This window comes from Phoenix dactylifera, chromosome 8 (assembly GCF_051530095.1).
Source record: "Phoenix dactylifera cultivar Ajwa chromosome 8, Ajwa_hap1_PhDact_Kaust_v1.1, whole genome shotgun sequence".
Taxonomy (NCBI): Eukaryota; Viridiplantae; Streptophyta; class Magnoliopsida; order Arecales; family Arecaceae; genus Phoenix; species Phoenix dactylifera.
The window spans coordinates 6,168,694-6,185,004 of record NC_143197.1 but is presented as its reverse complement, the minus strand read 5'-3'; the positions used below and the strand labels follow the sequence as shown (position 1 = coordinate 6,185,004).

The following is a 16,311-nucleotide window of genomic DNA, read 5'->3' as shown; positions in this document are numbered from 1 at the left end:
CCACCTCATTCAACAAAGGCCTACCAGCTATCTACTGCAATTTTTCCACCCAAAATAATAATTAAAAAAAACTCATACCTCAACCATGCGCATAATCTTATGTTCCCACAAAAACCATACTAATAAGTTTAAATTCGAATTCACTAGAATAAGGAGAATGGCCAACTCTTTGATATGTTATTATGAATTAGGAAAACGCAATCAAGCCAATCCAAAAAGGAGGTCATACTCCTAGTAGTAATGAATTAGGAATATGATAAATAATTATACACACAAGATGTGAATCACATGAGAAAATTGATGACAAGCGGCCCCATCATGGAAGCAAGCGGCCACATCATGATGTCCCTCCATTTATCATTATTATTATTTTCATCTGGTCTTTGGTCAGATTTCATATTTGCATATAATCCATAACAATCTTAGTTTTATAATTAAAAGAGCAGGGGCACCTACTCGAGATCCAGAACTTGGGCTTCCAGTGTGAAGCCTTGAAATCACATAACACAGACAAAAATATATCTTCAGCAGATCAACAAACACAGGAAATAAGAGAAGAGGTGTAACATATTATATAGGACAGCATAGTCCAGAAAACACAGCGCAAAAGGGAAAGACATCATATGTCATCAGACACACAAGGCACATCAAGCATAAAGTTACAGTAACTAGTAAAAGCCAGCACCTCCGGCACACAAACCTCCACTCTGCACCTTCATAGGCACAACTTATTCTGCAAAGTAGGACTGATAGTAAAAGCTCGCCATAGGTGGAGATGAACATCCACTGACGGCATCTCCATCACACTTTCTCCTGCATGCACAAGATAGAAAAGTATGAGTTTCAGAAAGGCCACTGCAGCGAAACAGCAAGAAGCAAGTGCTCTTCCATCATGAACATAAAGGAAAAGTCTCTAATGCTATCTGAGGAACTAGTCCCCTTTCGCTTTAGTAATGGAAGCTTGAGTTGAGAGCGACCAAAAATCATAAATAAGCGCCCCATATTGTGAAAGTAAAGGGGAATTTAGCATCTTGCATTTCTTCATTTCAGAGTCTATCAAGAGGGTAAGGCATTTTGAAGACTCACAATAGGGAACAATCTTCCACCTCTGATTCTTTCCCTTCAGCCACTTCCACAGGACAACAGTGGTTCCATCATGCACCCCTCCATGGTCCTCATCACCATGAAAAGCATCAAAGTTCAAGCCAATGTTGTTTACCATCCTTATGCATCGGAAGCCCTTGCCGGTGTCCCTGCTCTCGGTCCACAGAACCGACTCATCAAGATAATCTGGATTGTACCGAATCAGCCGAACCTGCAAGAAATATTAAGCAGGAGAGAGAGAGAGAGAGAGAGAGAGAGAGAGAGAGAGAGAGAGAGAGAGAGAGAGAGAGAGCAAAATAAGAAGCATGACGAATAACTCCATGACAACAGAAATTGATTGACATTTGAAATGTCACAGAAGGCAAAACAGAAGAAGCTGTAAATATGGTTTAATTAAACAGCAAGACTAGAATAACAAATGTAGCTTGCATCTATTATAATTGAGGAAATTGGATCATCCATCCTCGAAGGGTTGTTCCTATATGCTTCACATGATTCTTCAACTTCAACACAGAGAATGTGAATTTGTGATTCATAAACATTTAAACATCGAGATGCAATGCACATCCATACCAGATATATCTACAATATAAGCTATCATTTTAACTCTAAGAATCTGATAGTAATGATCAGAATAAGAAGAAGATCGACTGACAGTGGAAATGTATATTAGAATACAGGATATAGAAAATCAGTTTCGGTCTTCCAGAAGAAACCCAAGGCAATGCCTAGAACTGCATCTGGATTGAGCTGGACTTACTTGATGGGTTGCTCCAATGGAGTGCTTTATAGCTTCGCCAGTAACTTTATTAACAAGAGCAAAGCTTGGGAAACCCTCCTCATCCCTCACCTTGGCGGCAAACCTCATGTCTTTGATCCAGTGCTAAAATCCACAATCCATGGGAATAAAAGATCAGAGTGAGAAGCATGATAAGAGTTGCGATCTCAATAGGCAATCAAAAACCCATGAGCAAGAAAAATAGAATTTTGCACAGCCTGAAAAAGATATCTCGGTAACTTGGCAAAGATCAATATGGAAATTAAACTTGACGAACCAGAAAACACAGAGGAAACCAAAAACCCTAGAATTGAACTTCGAATGCTGGATCAAATTCTCAAAAGAAAGTAGGGAAAATAAACACAAGAACAAGGACAAAAACCAAAATACAGAGAAAAAGTAACATATTTTGAAAAATTACCGAGGAAAAAAATCTCAGTAAGAATAACCAGGAAACGCAGAACCCCGTCTGATGGGGAAAAACGATTTTTATTTGCTAGAAAAGAGAAAGATCCAATTTTTAACAAATCTTATTTGATAGAAGAGATAAAAAAATCAATTTTTTATTGCTAGGAAAGATAAAATTCCAATTTTTATTTGTTAGGAAACATAAAAATCTTTTTTTTTAACCAAAATGCATACATCTACAGAGAAAAGAAACAGATCAAAATCAAAGAGTGCGTGTCGAATCCATGCCTGATAGTCATCATGCGGATTGGCCCGGGCAAGGACCACCTGCCCATCGCGGATCGAGAGGGAGTAATTTTCCTCCGCCATGGTAAAGATCCTCACCGTGGTCTGCCGCGGCAGAGGCGCAGCCCCACCGCCCCAGCTCTCGACGCCGGAGGAGTAGGGAGGTTGATTATAAAGGACGGAATAGCCTCCCTCTCCGTAGCCGGCACCAGGGTAGCCGTGGCCCACCTCGTGGGACACATGGTGGGTCGGCGGGGGAGGGTAGGCGGGGCGGCCGAACTCACAATAGGGAACAATTTTCCACCTCTGATTGTTTCCCTTCAGCCACTCCCACAGGACAACAGTGGTTCCATCATGCACCCCTCCATGGTCCTCATCACCATGAAAAGCATCAAAGTTCAAGCGAATGTTGTTTACCATCCTTATGCATCGGAAGCCCTCGCCGGTGTCCCTGCTCTCGGTCCACAGAACCGACTCATCAAGATAATGTGGATTGTACCGAATCAGCCGAACCTGCAAGAAATATTAAGCAGGAGAGAGAGAGAAAGAAAGCAAAATAAGAAGCATGACGAAAAACTCCATGACAACAGAAATTGACTGACATTTGAAATGTCACAGAAGGCACAGCAGAAGAAGCTGTAAATATGGTTTGATTAAACAGCAAGACTAGAATAACAAATGTAGCTTGCATCTATTATAATTGAGCAAATTGGATCATCCATCCTCGAAGAGTCGTTCCTATATGCTTCGCAAGATTCTTCAACTTCAACACAGAGAATGTGAATTTGTGATTCATAAACATTTAAACATCGGGAGGCAATGCACATCCATACCAGATATATTACAATATAAGCTATCGTTTTATCTCTAAGAATCTGATAGTAATGTGACTACTGGGCCCGAACGGAGGTCTGTGTCGCCGGAGAAGGTGCTCGTGCCTCCTCCCCGGAACTAAGTGAGCCTCCCGACCCCCTCGTTTCTTTCTCCCGTGCTTTTCTTCCTCCAGATTTACTCGGGACAACAGAGAGAGCGAGAAGGGGGGGACTCACCCGTGCACGTGTCTCCTCCGCGGGAAGAAGGTGATGGCCGGCCGCCGCGGGGGCCGCCGATCTCGGCCTGGCCCTCCCGAGCAATCCGGCGAGGGACCGCTTTCTAGTGTTCGCGGGAAAGAGGAGAAGAAAGAGGCCGAGACGCGGGCGCCGCAGGCACCGCTGGCTGGCCGCCGGCACCGCCGGCCTCGGGCTGTTCCCCTCCCGAGCTCCCTCTCCGCCGTGGGTTCCTCTCCCGTGCACCCCGGCTTAGGATCTTCCTCCCCTTGCGTTCACGGGAGGAGGGGGAAGGTGAGAGGAAGAAGAGAAGAGAGGAAAGGAAGGTTCGGCAAGAAGAAAAGGAAAGAAAAGAGGAAGAAGAAGAAAAGAAAAGAAAAGAAGAAAGAAGAAGAAAAGAAAAGAAGAAAGAAGACGAAGAGAAAAGAAAAGAAAAGAAGAAGAAGAAATGAAAAGGAGAAGAAATGAAAAGAGAAAGAAAAGAAAAAGAAGACAAAGAAAAGAGAAAGAAAAGGAAAAAAAAAAAAAAGAGACGGGCCAAGCTTGGGCTATGATTATTGCAGGCTTAACTTGGCCCAATACAGCCATGTTAGGCCCAATTAGGTCGTACCTTCTGTAGGCCAACTTGGGGGGCCCTATTTGGGTTATATCTATTGTTGGCCCAACTTTGGCTCAGTTCAGCCGTGTAGAATCTTATTGGAGTATTTTTACTTTTATTTAGCTCGGAAATTAATAAAAAAATTAATTATATTTTAATAATATTTAAATAGGTGCACCAGGCCCATTTGTGTGTGAAGTTAAATTTAAGCGAAAAAAAGATAAGTAACTTAATACTTTAAAATGTGTTTTCTAAATTATTTAATAAATTAATTATCAGTAAATTAAATTTTGAGATATGTTTTGTACTTTGTAAAATTGGGCAAGCATATTAAATACCATTTGAAAATTTTGTTACATGTTATTAAATATGTAAAATTTGATCGGGCAAGTTATCTATTTTGTATATATGTATTCCCAGTATGGTTATGTTATAGCCCCACCAATGGAGATTATTCGTTGACCCTGACGACTTATATAGATGAGAGACTAGTTTCGACACCATTGCCACTGGTGATTAGAATAGTAATTTTTGGACACCGTTGCCACCGATGATTAATAATAGTGGTTTTCGGCACTTGTGCAATCCATGCCACTGGATTACGTGGCCGTAGCCTATTAATGTTGGAAGTCTAATATTCCGTCGTTACTTTGTGAAAATAATAACAAATTTTGAAAAAAAAATATGCTTATTTGTGACTAAATTTTTAGTCATTATTCTGTGCTTTGATTTAATATCTGATATGCTTTGGCCTAACTCTAGAATATTACGTTCCTTACTGGGCTAGTGTAGCTCATTATCCTATTTTGTCTGTCTTTTTTTTTAGATTCAGAAGCTTGAACACACGAAATTTAGAGAATGCGCTAGATTTTGGTAGATTTTGCTTAAATCAGAATTTTGGTTAGACTGGCTGAAATTCTTGAATTATGTTAACATATATTACTTTGAAACTTTGTAAAATTATTTTAAATATATATAAATATTTAAATAAATTTTAAGCATTTGTAATAGCTTTGATACGATCAGCTGCCTTGCATGCCTGTGCAACCCGTCTGCGAGCGTGCGGCGTCTGTCACGCTTTGGGCTCGTGGCGAGCGTGACAAGTAATGATCAGAATAAGAAGAAGATCAACTGACAGTGGAAATGCATATTAGAATACAGGATATAGAAAATCAGTTTCAGTCTTCCAGAAGAAACCCAAGGCAATGCCTAGAACTGCATCTGGATTGAGCTGGACTTACTTGATGGGTTGCTCCAATGGAGTGCTTTATGGCTTCGCCGGTAACTTTATTAACAAGAGCAAAGCTTGGGAAACCCTCCTCATCCTTCACCTTGGTGGCATACCTTGTGTCTTTGATCCAGTGCTAAAATCCACAATCCATGGGAATCAAAGATCAGAGTGGGAAGCATTAGAAGCCGATGGATAAGAGTTGCGATCTCAATAGGCAATAAAAAACTCGTGAGCAAGAAATATAGAATTTTGCACAGCCTGAAAAAGAGATGTCGGTAACTTGGCAAAGATCAATATGGAAATTAAACTTGACCAACCAGAAAACACAGAGGAAACCAAAAAACCTAGAATTGAACTACGAACGCTGGATCAAATTCTCAAAAGAAAGTAGGGGAAATGAACACAAGAAGGAGGACAAAAACCAAAATACGGAGAAAAAATAACATATTTCGAAAAATTACCGAGGGAAAAAAATCTCAGTAAGAATAACCAGGAAACGCAGAACCCCGTCTGATGGGGGAAAACGATTTTTATTTGCTAGAAAAAATAAAGATCCATTTTTTAACAAATCTTATTTGATAGAAAAGATAAAGAAATCAATTTTGTATTGCTAGGAAAGATAAAATTCCAATTTTCATTTGTTAGGAAAGATAATTTTTTTTTTTTTTTTACCAAGATTCATAAATCTACAGAGAAAAGAAACAGATCAAAATCAAAGAGTGCGTGTCGAATCCATGCCTGATAGTCGTCACGCGGATTGGCCGGGGCAAGGACCACCTCCCCATCGCGGATTGAGAGGGAGTAATTTTCCTCCGCCTTGGTAAAGATCCTCACCGTGGTCTGCCGCGGCGGCGACGCGGCCCCACTCTCGTGGCCCACGTGGTGGACGCCGGAGGAGTAGGGAGGACGATTATAAAGGCCGGAATAGCCTCCCTCTCCGTAGCCGGCACCAGGGTAGCCGTGGCCCACCTCGTGGGACACGTGGTGGGTCGGCGGGGGAGGGTAGGCGGGGTGGCCGTAGCCATCGCCGCCCGGGCGATCGTAGTAGGGGGGCGGAGGGGGCGGCGCGTCGAAGGGGCGCTTGCCGGGAGGAGGATAGCGCTGTCCCTCCTCCTCGTCGTCGCGGCGACCGTGGTGGTGGTGGTGGTGGTGACCGAAGGGGAACTCCATGGTCGATGAGTGCAAGGTGAGCGTCTCGGTTCACTCGCCGAGCACTATATGGTGTGGGTGTTTACTCCCCACAACCACCCCCACCGTAAAAATAAATAAATAAATATAGCGTCGCAGAGACGCAGTTTTCGTCGCTGAGCGCTGTGACCGCGAAGGAGGCCGGCTGTTACCAGCGGGTGTAGAGAATGCAAGGGTTTGAAGAGAACGGACCTCAGCGCTGGGACCTACTGAATTACTTCTGTTTTTTTTTTTTCAGCTTTTTTGCATTAATATCCTCCCAAAATTCAAATTTATATCTCTCTTCGAATTTATATTTATTTTTATATTTTTATAAAATACTGTTTTTTATAAATATTTCTAATATAATTCTTCTAATACTATTAATAAAAACTATATTTATTTTAATTAAAATAAAACAAAATTTTAAAATTAAATTATATATATTTTTTAGATCATCTTATAAATATTACATCTATTATTTAAAATTATTTTAATTATTTTAATTTGAAAATGTTAATTTTTCAATGACATAGATAAATATACAAAAATAAAAATAAAATAACAAAATAAATATTTTATCGAATATAAATTTAAGACATACAATTATTGTTTCATGCTTTACATAAATATTTAAATCATGATTCTTATTTTTGTTGTAGAGATCTGATCTCTAGCATGCATTAAAATTAAATAGTATAATTTTTAAATGCTTTCGCTGTAATTTTTGAAAATAAATGCATGTAGCTCGCAAGGTTTCTTTCAATGGTATTAATTTTAAAAATATTTATGTAAAATTTAATTTTATATATATATATATATATATATATATATACACACAATACTAGGCCCGACATATTATCAAAAAGGATGAAAAAAAGGACGATGGCCTTATGGCATAAGAAGACCGGTCCAATTGACGAGGGTCGTTGGGCTCCAAGCATTTACGTTTTTCTTTAGAGCTGATTCGAGTGCCGGCACCGGAGGTTGGGTTAGTGACCGTCTTCGGTGACTCAGTCTTCGCTGCAACTGCTCCTTATTTTTTTTCCTAATTTGTTGAAATATGGACACAATGATGACGTCTTTCGTACTCTCTCACCGTTCACGATGGCTTTACACGTTGCACAAATCACGGTGCAAATCAGAGGGACCGGCGAGACTGCAACACACCAGCTACGTAATTTTTTTTTTTTAGTGCCACCAAGGTAGTAGCCTGGTAGTAAGGGGGCGATAATTCCGCCCAAGTTGCCCGGGTTCGAAACGCGCGGGCGTCGATTAAATTAGGGGACCGGATGCCCCACGCCCGGCTGGCTTGTTGGCGGTTATGCTTTCCTTCCACTTGTACCAAGGTGGCGCTGGGGTGACGTACCCACACATGAAGCGGTGAACCCAGTGGGGTGAGCCCACGGGTCGGAGAAGGCACGCGAAAACCTGCGACCTGTATCGAACATTCCCTGGTGGAAGGGGGGCCCAGTAATGGAGCTGCTACGCGGGTGGGCTGGTCCCTCCCCCTCCCCTCCTATTTTGCACTTAAAAAAAAAGTAATTTTTTAGTTGTACTTCGGAGTTAAGAAAAAAAAGATGCCTTTGTTTTCCATTAGACTCAATAGAATACCGTCGGTTTCACGGCATCAGAGTAAAATCCCTGCAGTTGGATGGTGAGGTGGCCCTTGTCGTTTTCTGTGTGGTGGCAGATAATGATCCATTTATCTTGGCAAAATTTGTTGTTCTTTAGTACATGAAAGCAGGATGCTTCTTCAAATGAAAGAAACATATGGGATATAAAACAATTGAACACAAGCAAAGAAGTTCGTCATAGAATTATTTTCAGTAGTTGTAGTTTTAGGTGTGAATTCTTTCTGTCCCTTATTAGCAGGGAAAGAATTTTTCCTACTTTTTTTCTGAAAAATTCTTTCTCTCTCTCTCTTTGGCGCATAATTGTCACAAAACTTTTGCGAAAGTATAATGAGCACAACCATCCCCTTGTGATGGAAGGAAATCTTTGATTCATACATCCATTAAGTGAATCCAATTTGGGTTTAAGATGAGAAAGGTTAACAACAAAGCAAGGGACATGGTGATCTGTCTCAAATCACATATTAAAAGAAATAGAAATACTATTTACTTTTCAAGAGGTAACTTCTAATGTCTCTTTTTTCGATTTCAAAACTAAAATTTGGACGGTGACAATCCGGTTTGGTGCCTCTTTTGCATATTAAGTTGAAGGGAGTATTCTCTGAACATTGGGATACAGAACTATTAGAAAAGTCTCTCTATCAAGTACAGTACTCCATCTTAATGGTTGTAGGTGGTTGCTGGCGGGGCAGCAATCTTGACCTGAGCTTGTTTCAATTAAGATATGGCCAAATTCAAAAATTATTTTGGCTTAACCTGTACTCTAATTTGAAAGCTTAGGAAATGCAAAAACAATATTGAGAAAACTTACGTTGTGACCCAATGATAAGTAAATTTAATTGAAAATTAGCAACGCAGCCATGACTGAATATCTGCTGTCAAACTCTACTTTGAGCTTGACCTGAGCTCAAATGCAGCTTTGCAAACAATTAGATGAACATGGGCAGATCCCTCTTGTGTGTTATTTTAGTCAGTAGTACCTTGTGAACATCTACATAAACATCTTCTAGAACATGGTTTGAGGATAGAAGGGTGCTAACCGAGGACTTTAGCCATGGTGGCCCACATGTGGACGCAAATTTAAGCTATGGTAATAAATTAAACATTCGGTACTCAAATGGCTAAGTTGTTCCAGTGTCTAACACCAAGTCCTATGTAAAGTTGCTTCATGCTGGGTTTAAGGCTGATGAAACATCCTACGAATTCTGATTTCTCTCTTCTCACTTCTCATACCAACATATATTGGTATATGAAAAAAGTGATATGAATGTGTCTCATAGTACGTAAGCTGCTCAACACTACTCATGACAAATAACTAGCATAATTTTTATGCCTGACTGATATAAGATTTCATAGAATACACAAGACAAGAAGCTATAAGAGGTGTTTTGCTGTCGTCCATTTTTTTATCTTTGCTAATTCAACGTCCTTAAAAAGATAGGAATAAAGTTTCCGGCCTATCCCAGCACAGGACCTCCAATAACAACCGTGATTCATTATGTAAGCCCAATAGCCATTCGACCCCCATCTACATTCCAGCAGGTTTAGACTGCAGGCAAAAGCCCATGAATTTGGCCATTGAATTTACATGAGGTTTCACGAGCTGGGGCCTCAGTATATTCTATAAGCCCATTAAGGCCTTGGAACTTCTAGGAGAACTTGTTAAAGGCGATAAAAATGTTTATAAAAAAAGGCGATAAAAACATCAACAATCACCATATGTCAGCCTAAGCTTCAGGCCTGACTGAATTGTTGTTATCATGTGATTTCACGCATTGGTTTGTTTTAAGCGGCTTCATTGCTGTCCTACTTTATAGGTTTTGCCAACAAATTCAGAGATTGCCAATGAAGGCCTATTTGAATATTCCTGCAGGCTATTGGATGATCCAGCCGGACATTTTCTGAAGTCCTGTTGAAGTCCTGCTGAAGTCCATCCTAAATCCCAACCTGTGGGCCTGTTGAGACTGCAGGAACAAGTAAAAGATCTGTGGAGATTTTTTTTTCTTTTCTCGAAATTTAGATTATAAGACGTTGGGTTGATATGAGCCATGTTTAAATGGGCGTCCTAATCTATAAATCCAGCAGGAAATTAAATTCAAATCAAGCCCTAAATTTTCTATATAAACGCCTATATTTTTTTTATCTGCGTTGCCTTGGAAACATCTGCGCTACGTATTGCTTTTTCTTTAGTATTTTGCCGCCAATGGCCCATTGATTTCAGAGGGCAAATGTCAAATGGTAGATTCAACGGCCAGCAAGATGATAACAACATTGGGTTTTACGGGAAAAGTATCCACCGATTGCTTTCTAAGGCGCAAAAGCTCATGCAAACATAAACAGATAGATAAATGAAATAGGATAAACGAAGAAAAGAAAAGAGAAAGGTTGGTGAGCTACATTGATGGTTCTGGTTCATCCACCTGACGCCGCCCCAACAAGAAGAGCGAGTTGATGATGTGAGGGGAGATGTGAAAAGCAGAGTCTTACCAAGAGTATCTTAATTATCCTTAAAACTGAGGATAAATAATTTTGATAAAATATATCTTATTTTGAAAAGCCAGATTTTATGATCACTGCAACTTTTGGTCTCTCAAAATTCACATAGCGGAAAACTTATCCATAGATTAGCTATTAAGCCATCCAAAAACAGTAGGGCTGAAAAACCGGAACGGATATTAATACTAATATATTCATTTTCATATTTATTTTATTTGATAAATAGAGACATGGATAAAAATATTCGTCGGATGCAACACCTTTAATCTGATTTCACCTAAAATATAGAAAAGGTCAGCACTTTAGCCTCCAGTGGTTCTTGTCTACATTTTGAAAGATGCAACACGTTTAATCAAGAATGTTCTCGGTACCGTTGGGACCAGAGGAAGAGGCATCATATAAAGATGAAACCGATGACCATTTGGGTTGTCCAAGATCGTTAATTACCAAGAAATACATAACATCCTTTTCATTTGTGCACCCTCGATATTTTATCGGCCTTGCATATGCAACTCCGTCAAATGAAAATCTAAGGTTTTGTCGAACTTATAAGACTGTACTTTCTGCAAAGATGATAGAGGGATTTCGCCTACCAACACAGTTCATTAGAACAGATTCCATGGAGTCTTTGAATTTGGAAGTTATCGCTTAGTAGATTTCCATATCAAAGTTTGATGCAATCAAGTTCCAGCATCTCCCAATTTAGACATAGCTCCCTTTGATTTGAGACTAAGATCTAATTGGAGCCCCACTCATCTCTTTTATTTATTTTGGAACCATTGAATTTACATAATTGGGTAAACCTTGTTTCAATCAGAAATAATTTCATCGTTAATGCATCCGCAGTTCAATATGGATGGATATATCCCACAAGTTGTACTTCAAAAAGCACATATAGATTATAAGATGCTGTTGGTGCAACCAGTGTATGATGAACAACTATGTGACAATTGACCAACCCCCTTTTTTCCGTAGTAAAATCATATAAAATTTAACTTAAATAGATGAAGGCCATGGAAATATATTATGTAATACATGATTACATGGTTTTGGTTGTATAAACTAGTCACCCACCAAAGACAGATAGTGCTTTTCAGGTAGCATCTAAACCTCACCAAACAGAAATCTATATTGTTAGCATCGACACATGAAAATAAGAGGTAACAGATATCATGATCTTCCAACATTATTTTATGTTCAATTTGGGGGAGGGGGATCAAGAATGCGATTTATCAGTGCCTAGGCACAAATTTCAGCAGCCTGCAGCAGAGGATGATCTGCACTGCCCATATGCCGACCTTATTCGATAAAGGCCTACCAGCTATCTACTGCAATTTTTCTGTAAGTGGGTCCAGCCCACTTTGGGGAGCCCAGATAGCCCACTAGGGCTTCAGCCCTTTTTTTTTGAAGCAAAAGGCCGGCAAAACCGTAGATGGGTCCGTGGCACCATGAGAAGACCAAGCGGCGGCACATAACAGAGAAAAAAGAGAGAGCCAAGGGGTGCTGTGACACAAAGGGACTGAGGGCACCTTGCAGACGAGATTTGCACGCCGAACAGAGAAGAAGAAAGGAATTTGAAATAGGTTTCTTCTTTATCTTTCTTTGGTGTAGTTTTTTACACAAAGATTTAATAAATTAGATTTTTATCTAAGAATTGTATTGGATGCTATAGAGAGTTGTAGTGGTTTATCACGTGATGGTTTGGGTAAGATCATTATTACTCTTAAGAAGGTGATATAGAAAATTTTCCAATTTATTAAGAAGGTGATATAGAAAATTTTCCAATTTATTAAGAATTTAAATTTTAAATAAAAATTTAAGTATTGTAAATTCTATATTTATTATAGTGGATTGATCGAATTTGCTCCGTAATTTTTTTCTTCTATACTGGAAGATTTTTTCACATAAATTTAGTATGTTCTTCTTTTGCTCTCCAGATATTTGATATTTTATTTATGTAAATATTGTTTCTAATTGATTTAAAAATTTGGCTTAGTTTACTCCGCGATATCTCTATTTTCCACCCAAAATAATAATAATAATAATAATAATAAACTCATAATCTTAGGTTCTTCAAAAAAGACCATGCGCATAAGTTTAAATTCAAGTTCACTAGAATAAGGAGAATGGCCAACTCTCTGGTACTCATCATTTACAGCTATGTGATTCCTCATTTGATATGTTATCATGAATTAGGAAAACGCAATGAAGCCAATCCAAAAAGGTCATATTCCTCGTAGTAATGAATTAGGAATATGATAAATAATTATACACACAAGATGTGAATCACATGGGAACATTGATGACAAGCGGCCCCATCATGCAAGCAAGCGGCCCCAACATGATGTCCCTCCGTTTATTATTATTATTATTTTCATTTGGTCTTTGGTCAGAATTTCATATTTGCATATAATCCATAACAATCTTAATTTTATAATTAAGAGACCAGGGGCACCTACCCGAGATCCAGAACTTCGGCTTCCAGTGTGAAGCCTTGAAATCACATAACACATACAAAAATATATCTTTAGCAGATCAACAAACACAGGAAATAAGAGAAGAGGTGTTACATATTATATAGCATACCATAGTCCAGCAAACACAGCGCAAAAGGGAAAGACATCATATGTCATCAGACACACAAGGCACATCAAGCATAAAGTTACAGCAACTAGCAAAAGCCAACACCTCCGGCACACAAACCTCCACTCTGCACCTCATAGGCACAACTTATTCTGCAAAGTAGGACTGATGGTAAAAGCTCACCATAGGTGGACATGAACATCCACTGATGGCATCTCCATCACACTTTCTCCTGCATTCACAAGATAGAAAAGTATAAGTTTCAGAAAGGTCGCTGCAGTGAAACAGCAAGAAGCAAGTGCTCTTCCATCATGAACATAAAGGAAAAGTCTCTAATGCTATTAGAGGAACTAGTCCCCTCTTGCTTTAGCAATGGAAGCTTGAGTTGAGAGCGACCAAAGAATGATAAATAAGCGCCCCATATTGTGAAAGTCAAGGGGAATTTAGCATCTTGCATTTCTTCATTTCAGAGTCTATCAAGAGGGTAAGGCATTTTGAAGACTCACAATAGGGAACAATCTTCCACCTCTGATTCTTTCCCTTCAGCCACTCCCACAGCACAACAGTAGTTCCATCATGCACCCCTCCATGGTCCTCATCACCATGAAAAGCATCGAAGTTCAAACCAATGTTGTTTACCATCCTTATGCATCGGAAGCCCTCACCGGTGTCCCCGCTTTCGGTCCACAGAACCGACTCATCAAGATAATCTGGATTGTACCGAATCAGCCGAACCTGCAAGAAATATTAAGCAGGAGAGAGAGAGCAAAATAAGAAGCATGACGAATAGCTCCATGACAACAGCAATTGATTGACATTTGAAATGTCACAGAAGGCACAACAGAAGAAGCTGTAAATATGGTTTAATTAAACAGCAAGACAAGAATAACAAATGTAGCTTGCATCTATTATAATTGAAGAAATTGGATCATCCATCCTCGAAGAGTCGTTCCTATATGCTTCGCATGATTCTTCAACTTCAACACAGAGAATGTGAATTTGTGATTCATAAACATTTAAACATCGAGATGCAATGCACATCCATACCAGATATATCTACAATATAAGCTATCGTTTTAACCCTAAGAATCTGATAGTAATGATCAAAATAAGAAGAAGATCAACTGACAGTGGAAATGTATAATAGAATACAGGATATAGAAAATCAGTTTCAGTCTTCCAGAAGAAACCCAAGGCAATGCCTAGAACTGCATCTGGATTGTGCTGCACTTACTTGATGGGTTGCTCCAATGGAGTGCTTTATAGCTTCGCCAGTAACTTTATTAACAAGAGCAAAGCTTGGGAAACCCTCCTCATCCTTCACCTTGGTGGCATACCTCATGTCTTTGATCCAGTGCTAAAATCCACAATCCATGGGAATAAAAGATCAGAGCGAGAAGCATTAGAAGCCGATGGATAAGAGTTGCGATCTCAATAGGCAATCAAAAACTGGTGAGCAAGAAAAATAGAATTTTGCACAGCCTGAAAAAGAGATAGTCGGCAACTTGGCAAAGATCAATATGGAAATTAAACTTGACGAACCAGAAAACACAGAGGAAAACAAAAACCCTAGAATTGAACTTTGAACGCTGGATCAAATTCTCAAAAGAAAGTAGGGGAAATGAACACAAGAACAAGGACAAAAACCAAAATTACAGAGAAAAAATAACATATTTCGAAAAATCACCGGGGGTAAAAATCTCAGTAAGAATAACCAGGAAACGCAGAACCCCGTCTGATGGGGGAAAACGATTTTTATTTGCTAGAAAAGATAAAGATCCATTTTTTAACAAATCTTATTTGACAGAAAAGATAAAAAAAATCAATTTTGTATTGCTAGGAAAGATAAAATTCCAATTTTTATTTGTTAGGAAAGATAAAAATCTTTTTTTTTTTTTTACCAAGATTCATAAATCTACAGAGAAAAGAAACAGATCAAAATCAAAGAGTGCGTGTCGAATCCATGCCTGATAGTCGTCACGCGGATTGGCCGGGGCAAGGACCACCTGCCCATCGCGGATCGAGAGGGAGTAATTTTCCTCCGCCTTGGTAAAGATCCTCACCGTGGCCTGCCGCGGCGCCGGCGCGGCCCCACCGCCCCAGCTCTCGTGGCCCACGTGGTGGACGCCGGAGGAGTAGGGAGGGCGATTTTGGAGGCCGGAATAGCCTCCCTCTCCGTAGCCGGCACCAGGGTAGCCGTGGCCCACCTCGTGGGACACGTGGTGGGTCGGCGGGGGAGGGTAGGCGGGGCGGCCGTAGCCCTCGCCGCCCGGGCGATCGTAGTAAGGGGGCGGAGGGGGCGGCGCGTCGAAGGGGCGCTGGCCGGGAGGAGGATAGCGCTGTCCCTCCTCCTCGTCGTCGCGGCGGCCGTGGTGGTGGTGGTGGTGACCGAAGGGGAACTCCATGGTCGATTAGTGCAAGGTGTCTCGGTTCACTCGCCGAGCACTATATAGTGTGGGTGTTTACTCCCCGACCCCCACCGTGAAAAATAAATAAATAAATATAGCGTGGCAGAGACGCGGTTTTCGTCGCTGAGCGCTGTGACCGCGAGGGAGGCCGGATAGGCACCAGCGGGTGTAGAGATTGCAAACTTGACAGGTGGACGTTACATATGGATATTGCGCTCGCAGCAGCTTGCGAACTATAGATTGTTGGGCGTTGGGTGGGTCGCCTATTGAATTACTTCTGCTCTCTTTTTTTTTTTGAGTTTTTTACACTAATATCCTTCCAAAATTCAAGTTTATGTCCCTCTACAAATTTATATTTATTTTTATATCCCTAAAACACTATTTTTTACAAATATTTTAACACTATTAATAAAAATCATATTTATTTTAATTAAAAATAAAATAAAATTTTTAAATTATTTTTTTATTTTTCTTCATAATCAACTTATAAATATTTTTTTCATATATCTACATATTAAAAATATTTTAAGTATTTCTATTCGAAATCGTTAATTTTTTATTTTAACTGCAGAG

General features: G+C 39.9%; 1 protein-coding gene across 1 annotated transcript; it reads right to left on the bottom strand.

The window, feature by feature from the left end:
* Window positions 1-549: 549 nt before the first annotated feature.
* On the bottom strand, window positions 550-15,788 carry EULS3 (hydroxyproline-rich glycoprotein family protein). The gene is made up of 10 exons (XM_088702057.1): window positions 15,298-15,788; window positions 14,565-14,687; window positions 13,833-14,065; window positions 13,514-13,562; window positions 6,189-6,650; window positions 5,461-5,583; window positions 2,579-3,088; window positions 1,865-1,987; window positions 1,087-1,315; window positions 550-813 (listed from the first exon to the last, which is right to left on the bottom strand). Coding segments are annotated over exons 1-10 (2,292 nt in total). The 5' UTR covers window positions 15,736-15,788; the 3' UTR covers window positions 550-811.
* Window positions 15,789-16,311: the final 523 nt, after the last annotated feature.

Coding starts and splice junctions, on each gene's coding strand:
- EULS3 (XM_088702057.1), bottom strand. CDS start 15,735: ATGGAGTTCCCCTTCGGTCACCACCACCACCACCACGGCCGCCGCGAC. Junction 13,563..13,832: donor AAGATTGTTCCCTATTGTGA/GTCTTCAAAATG, acceptor TTGTGAATGCAG/GAGAAAGTGTGATGGAGATG. Junction 1,316..1,864: donor CCATTGGAGCAACCCATCAA/GTAAGTCCAGCT, acceptor TATTTCTTGCAG/GTTCGGCTGATTCGGTACAA.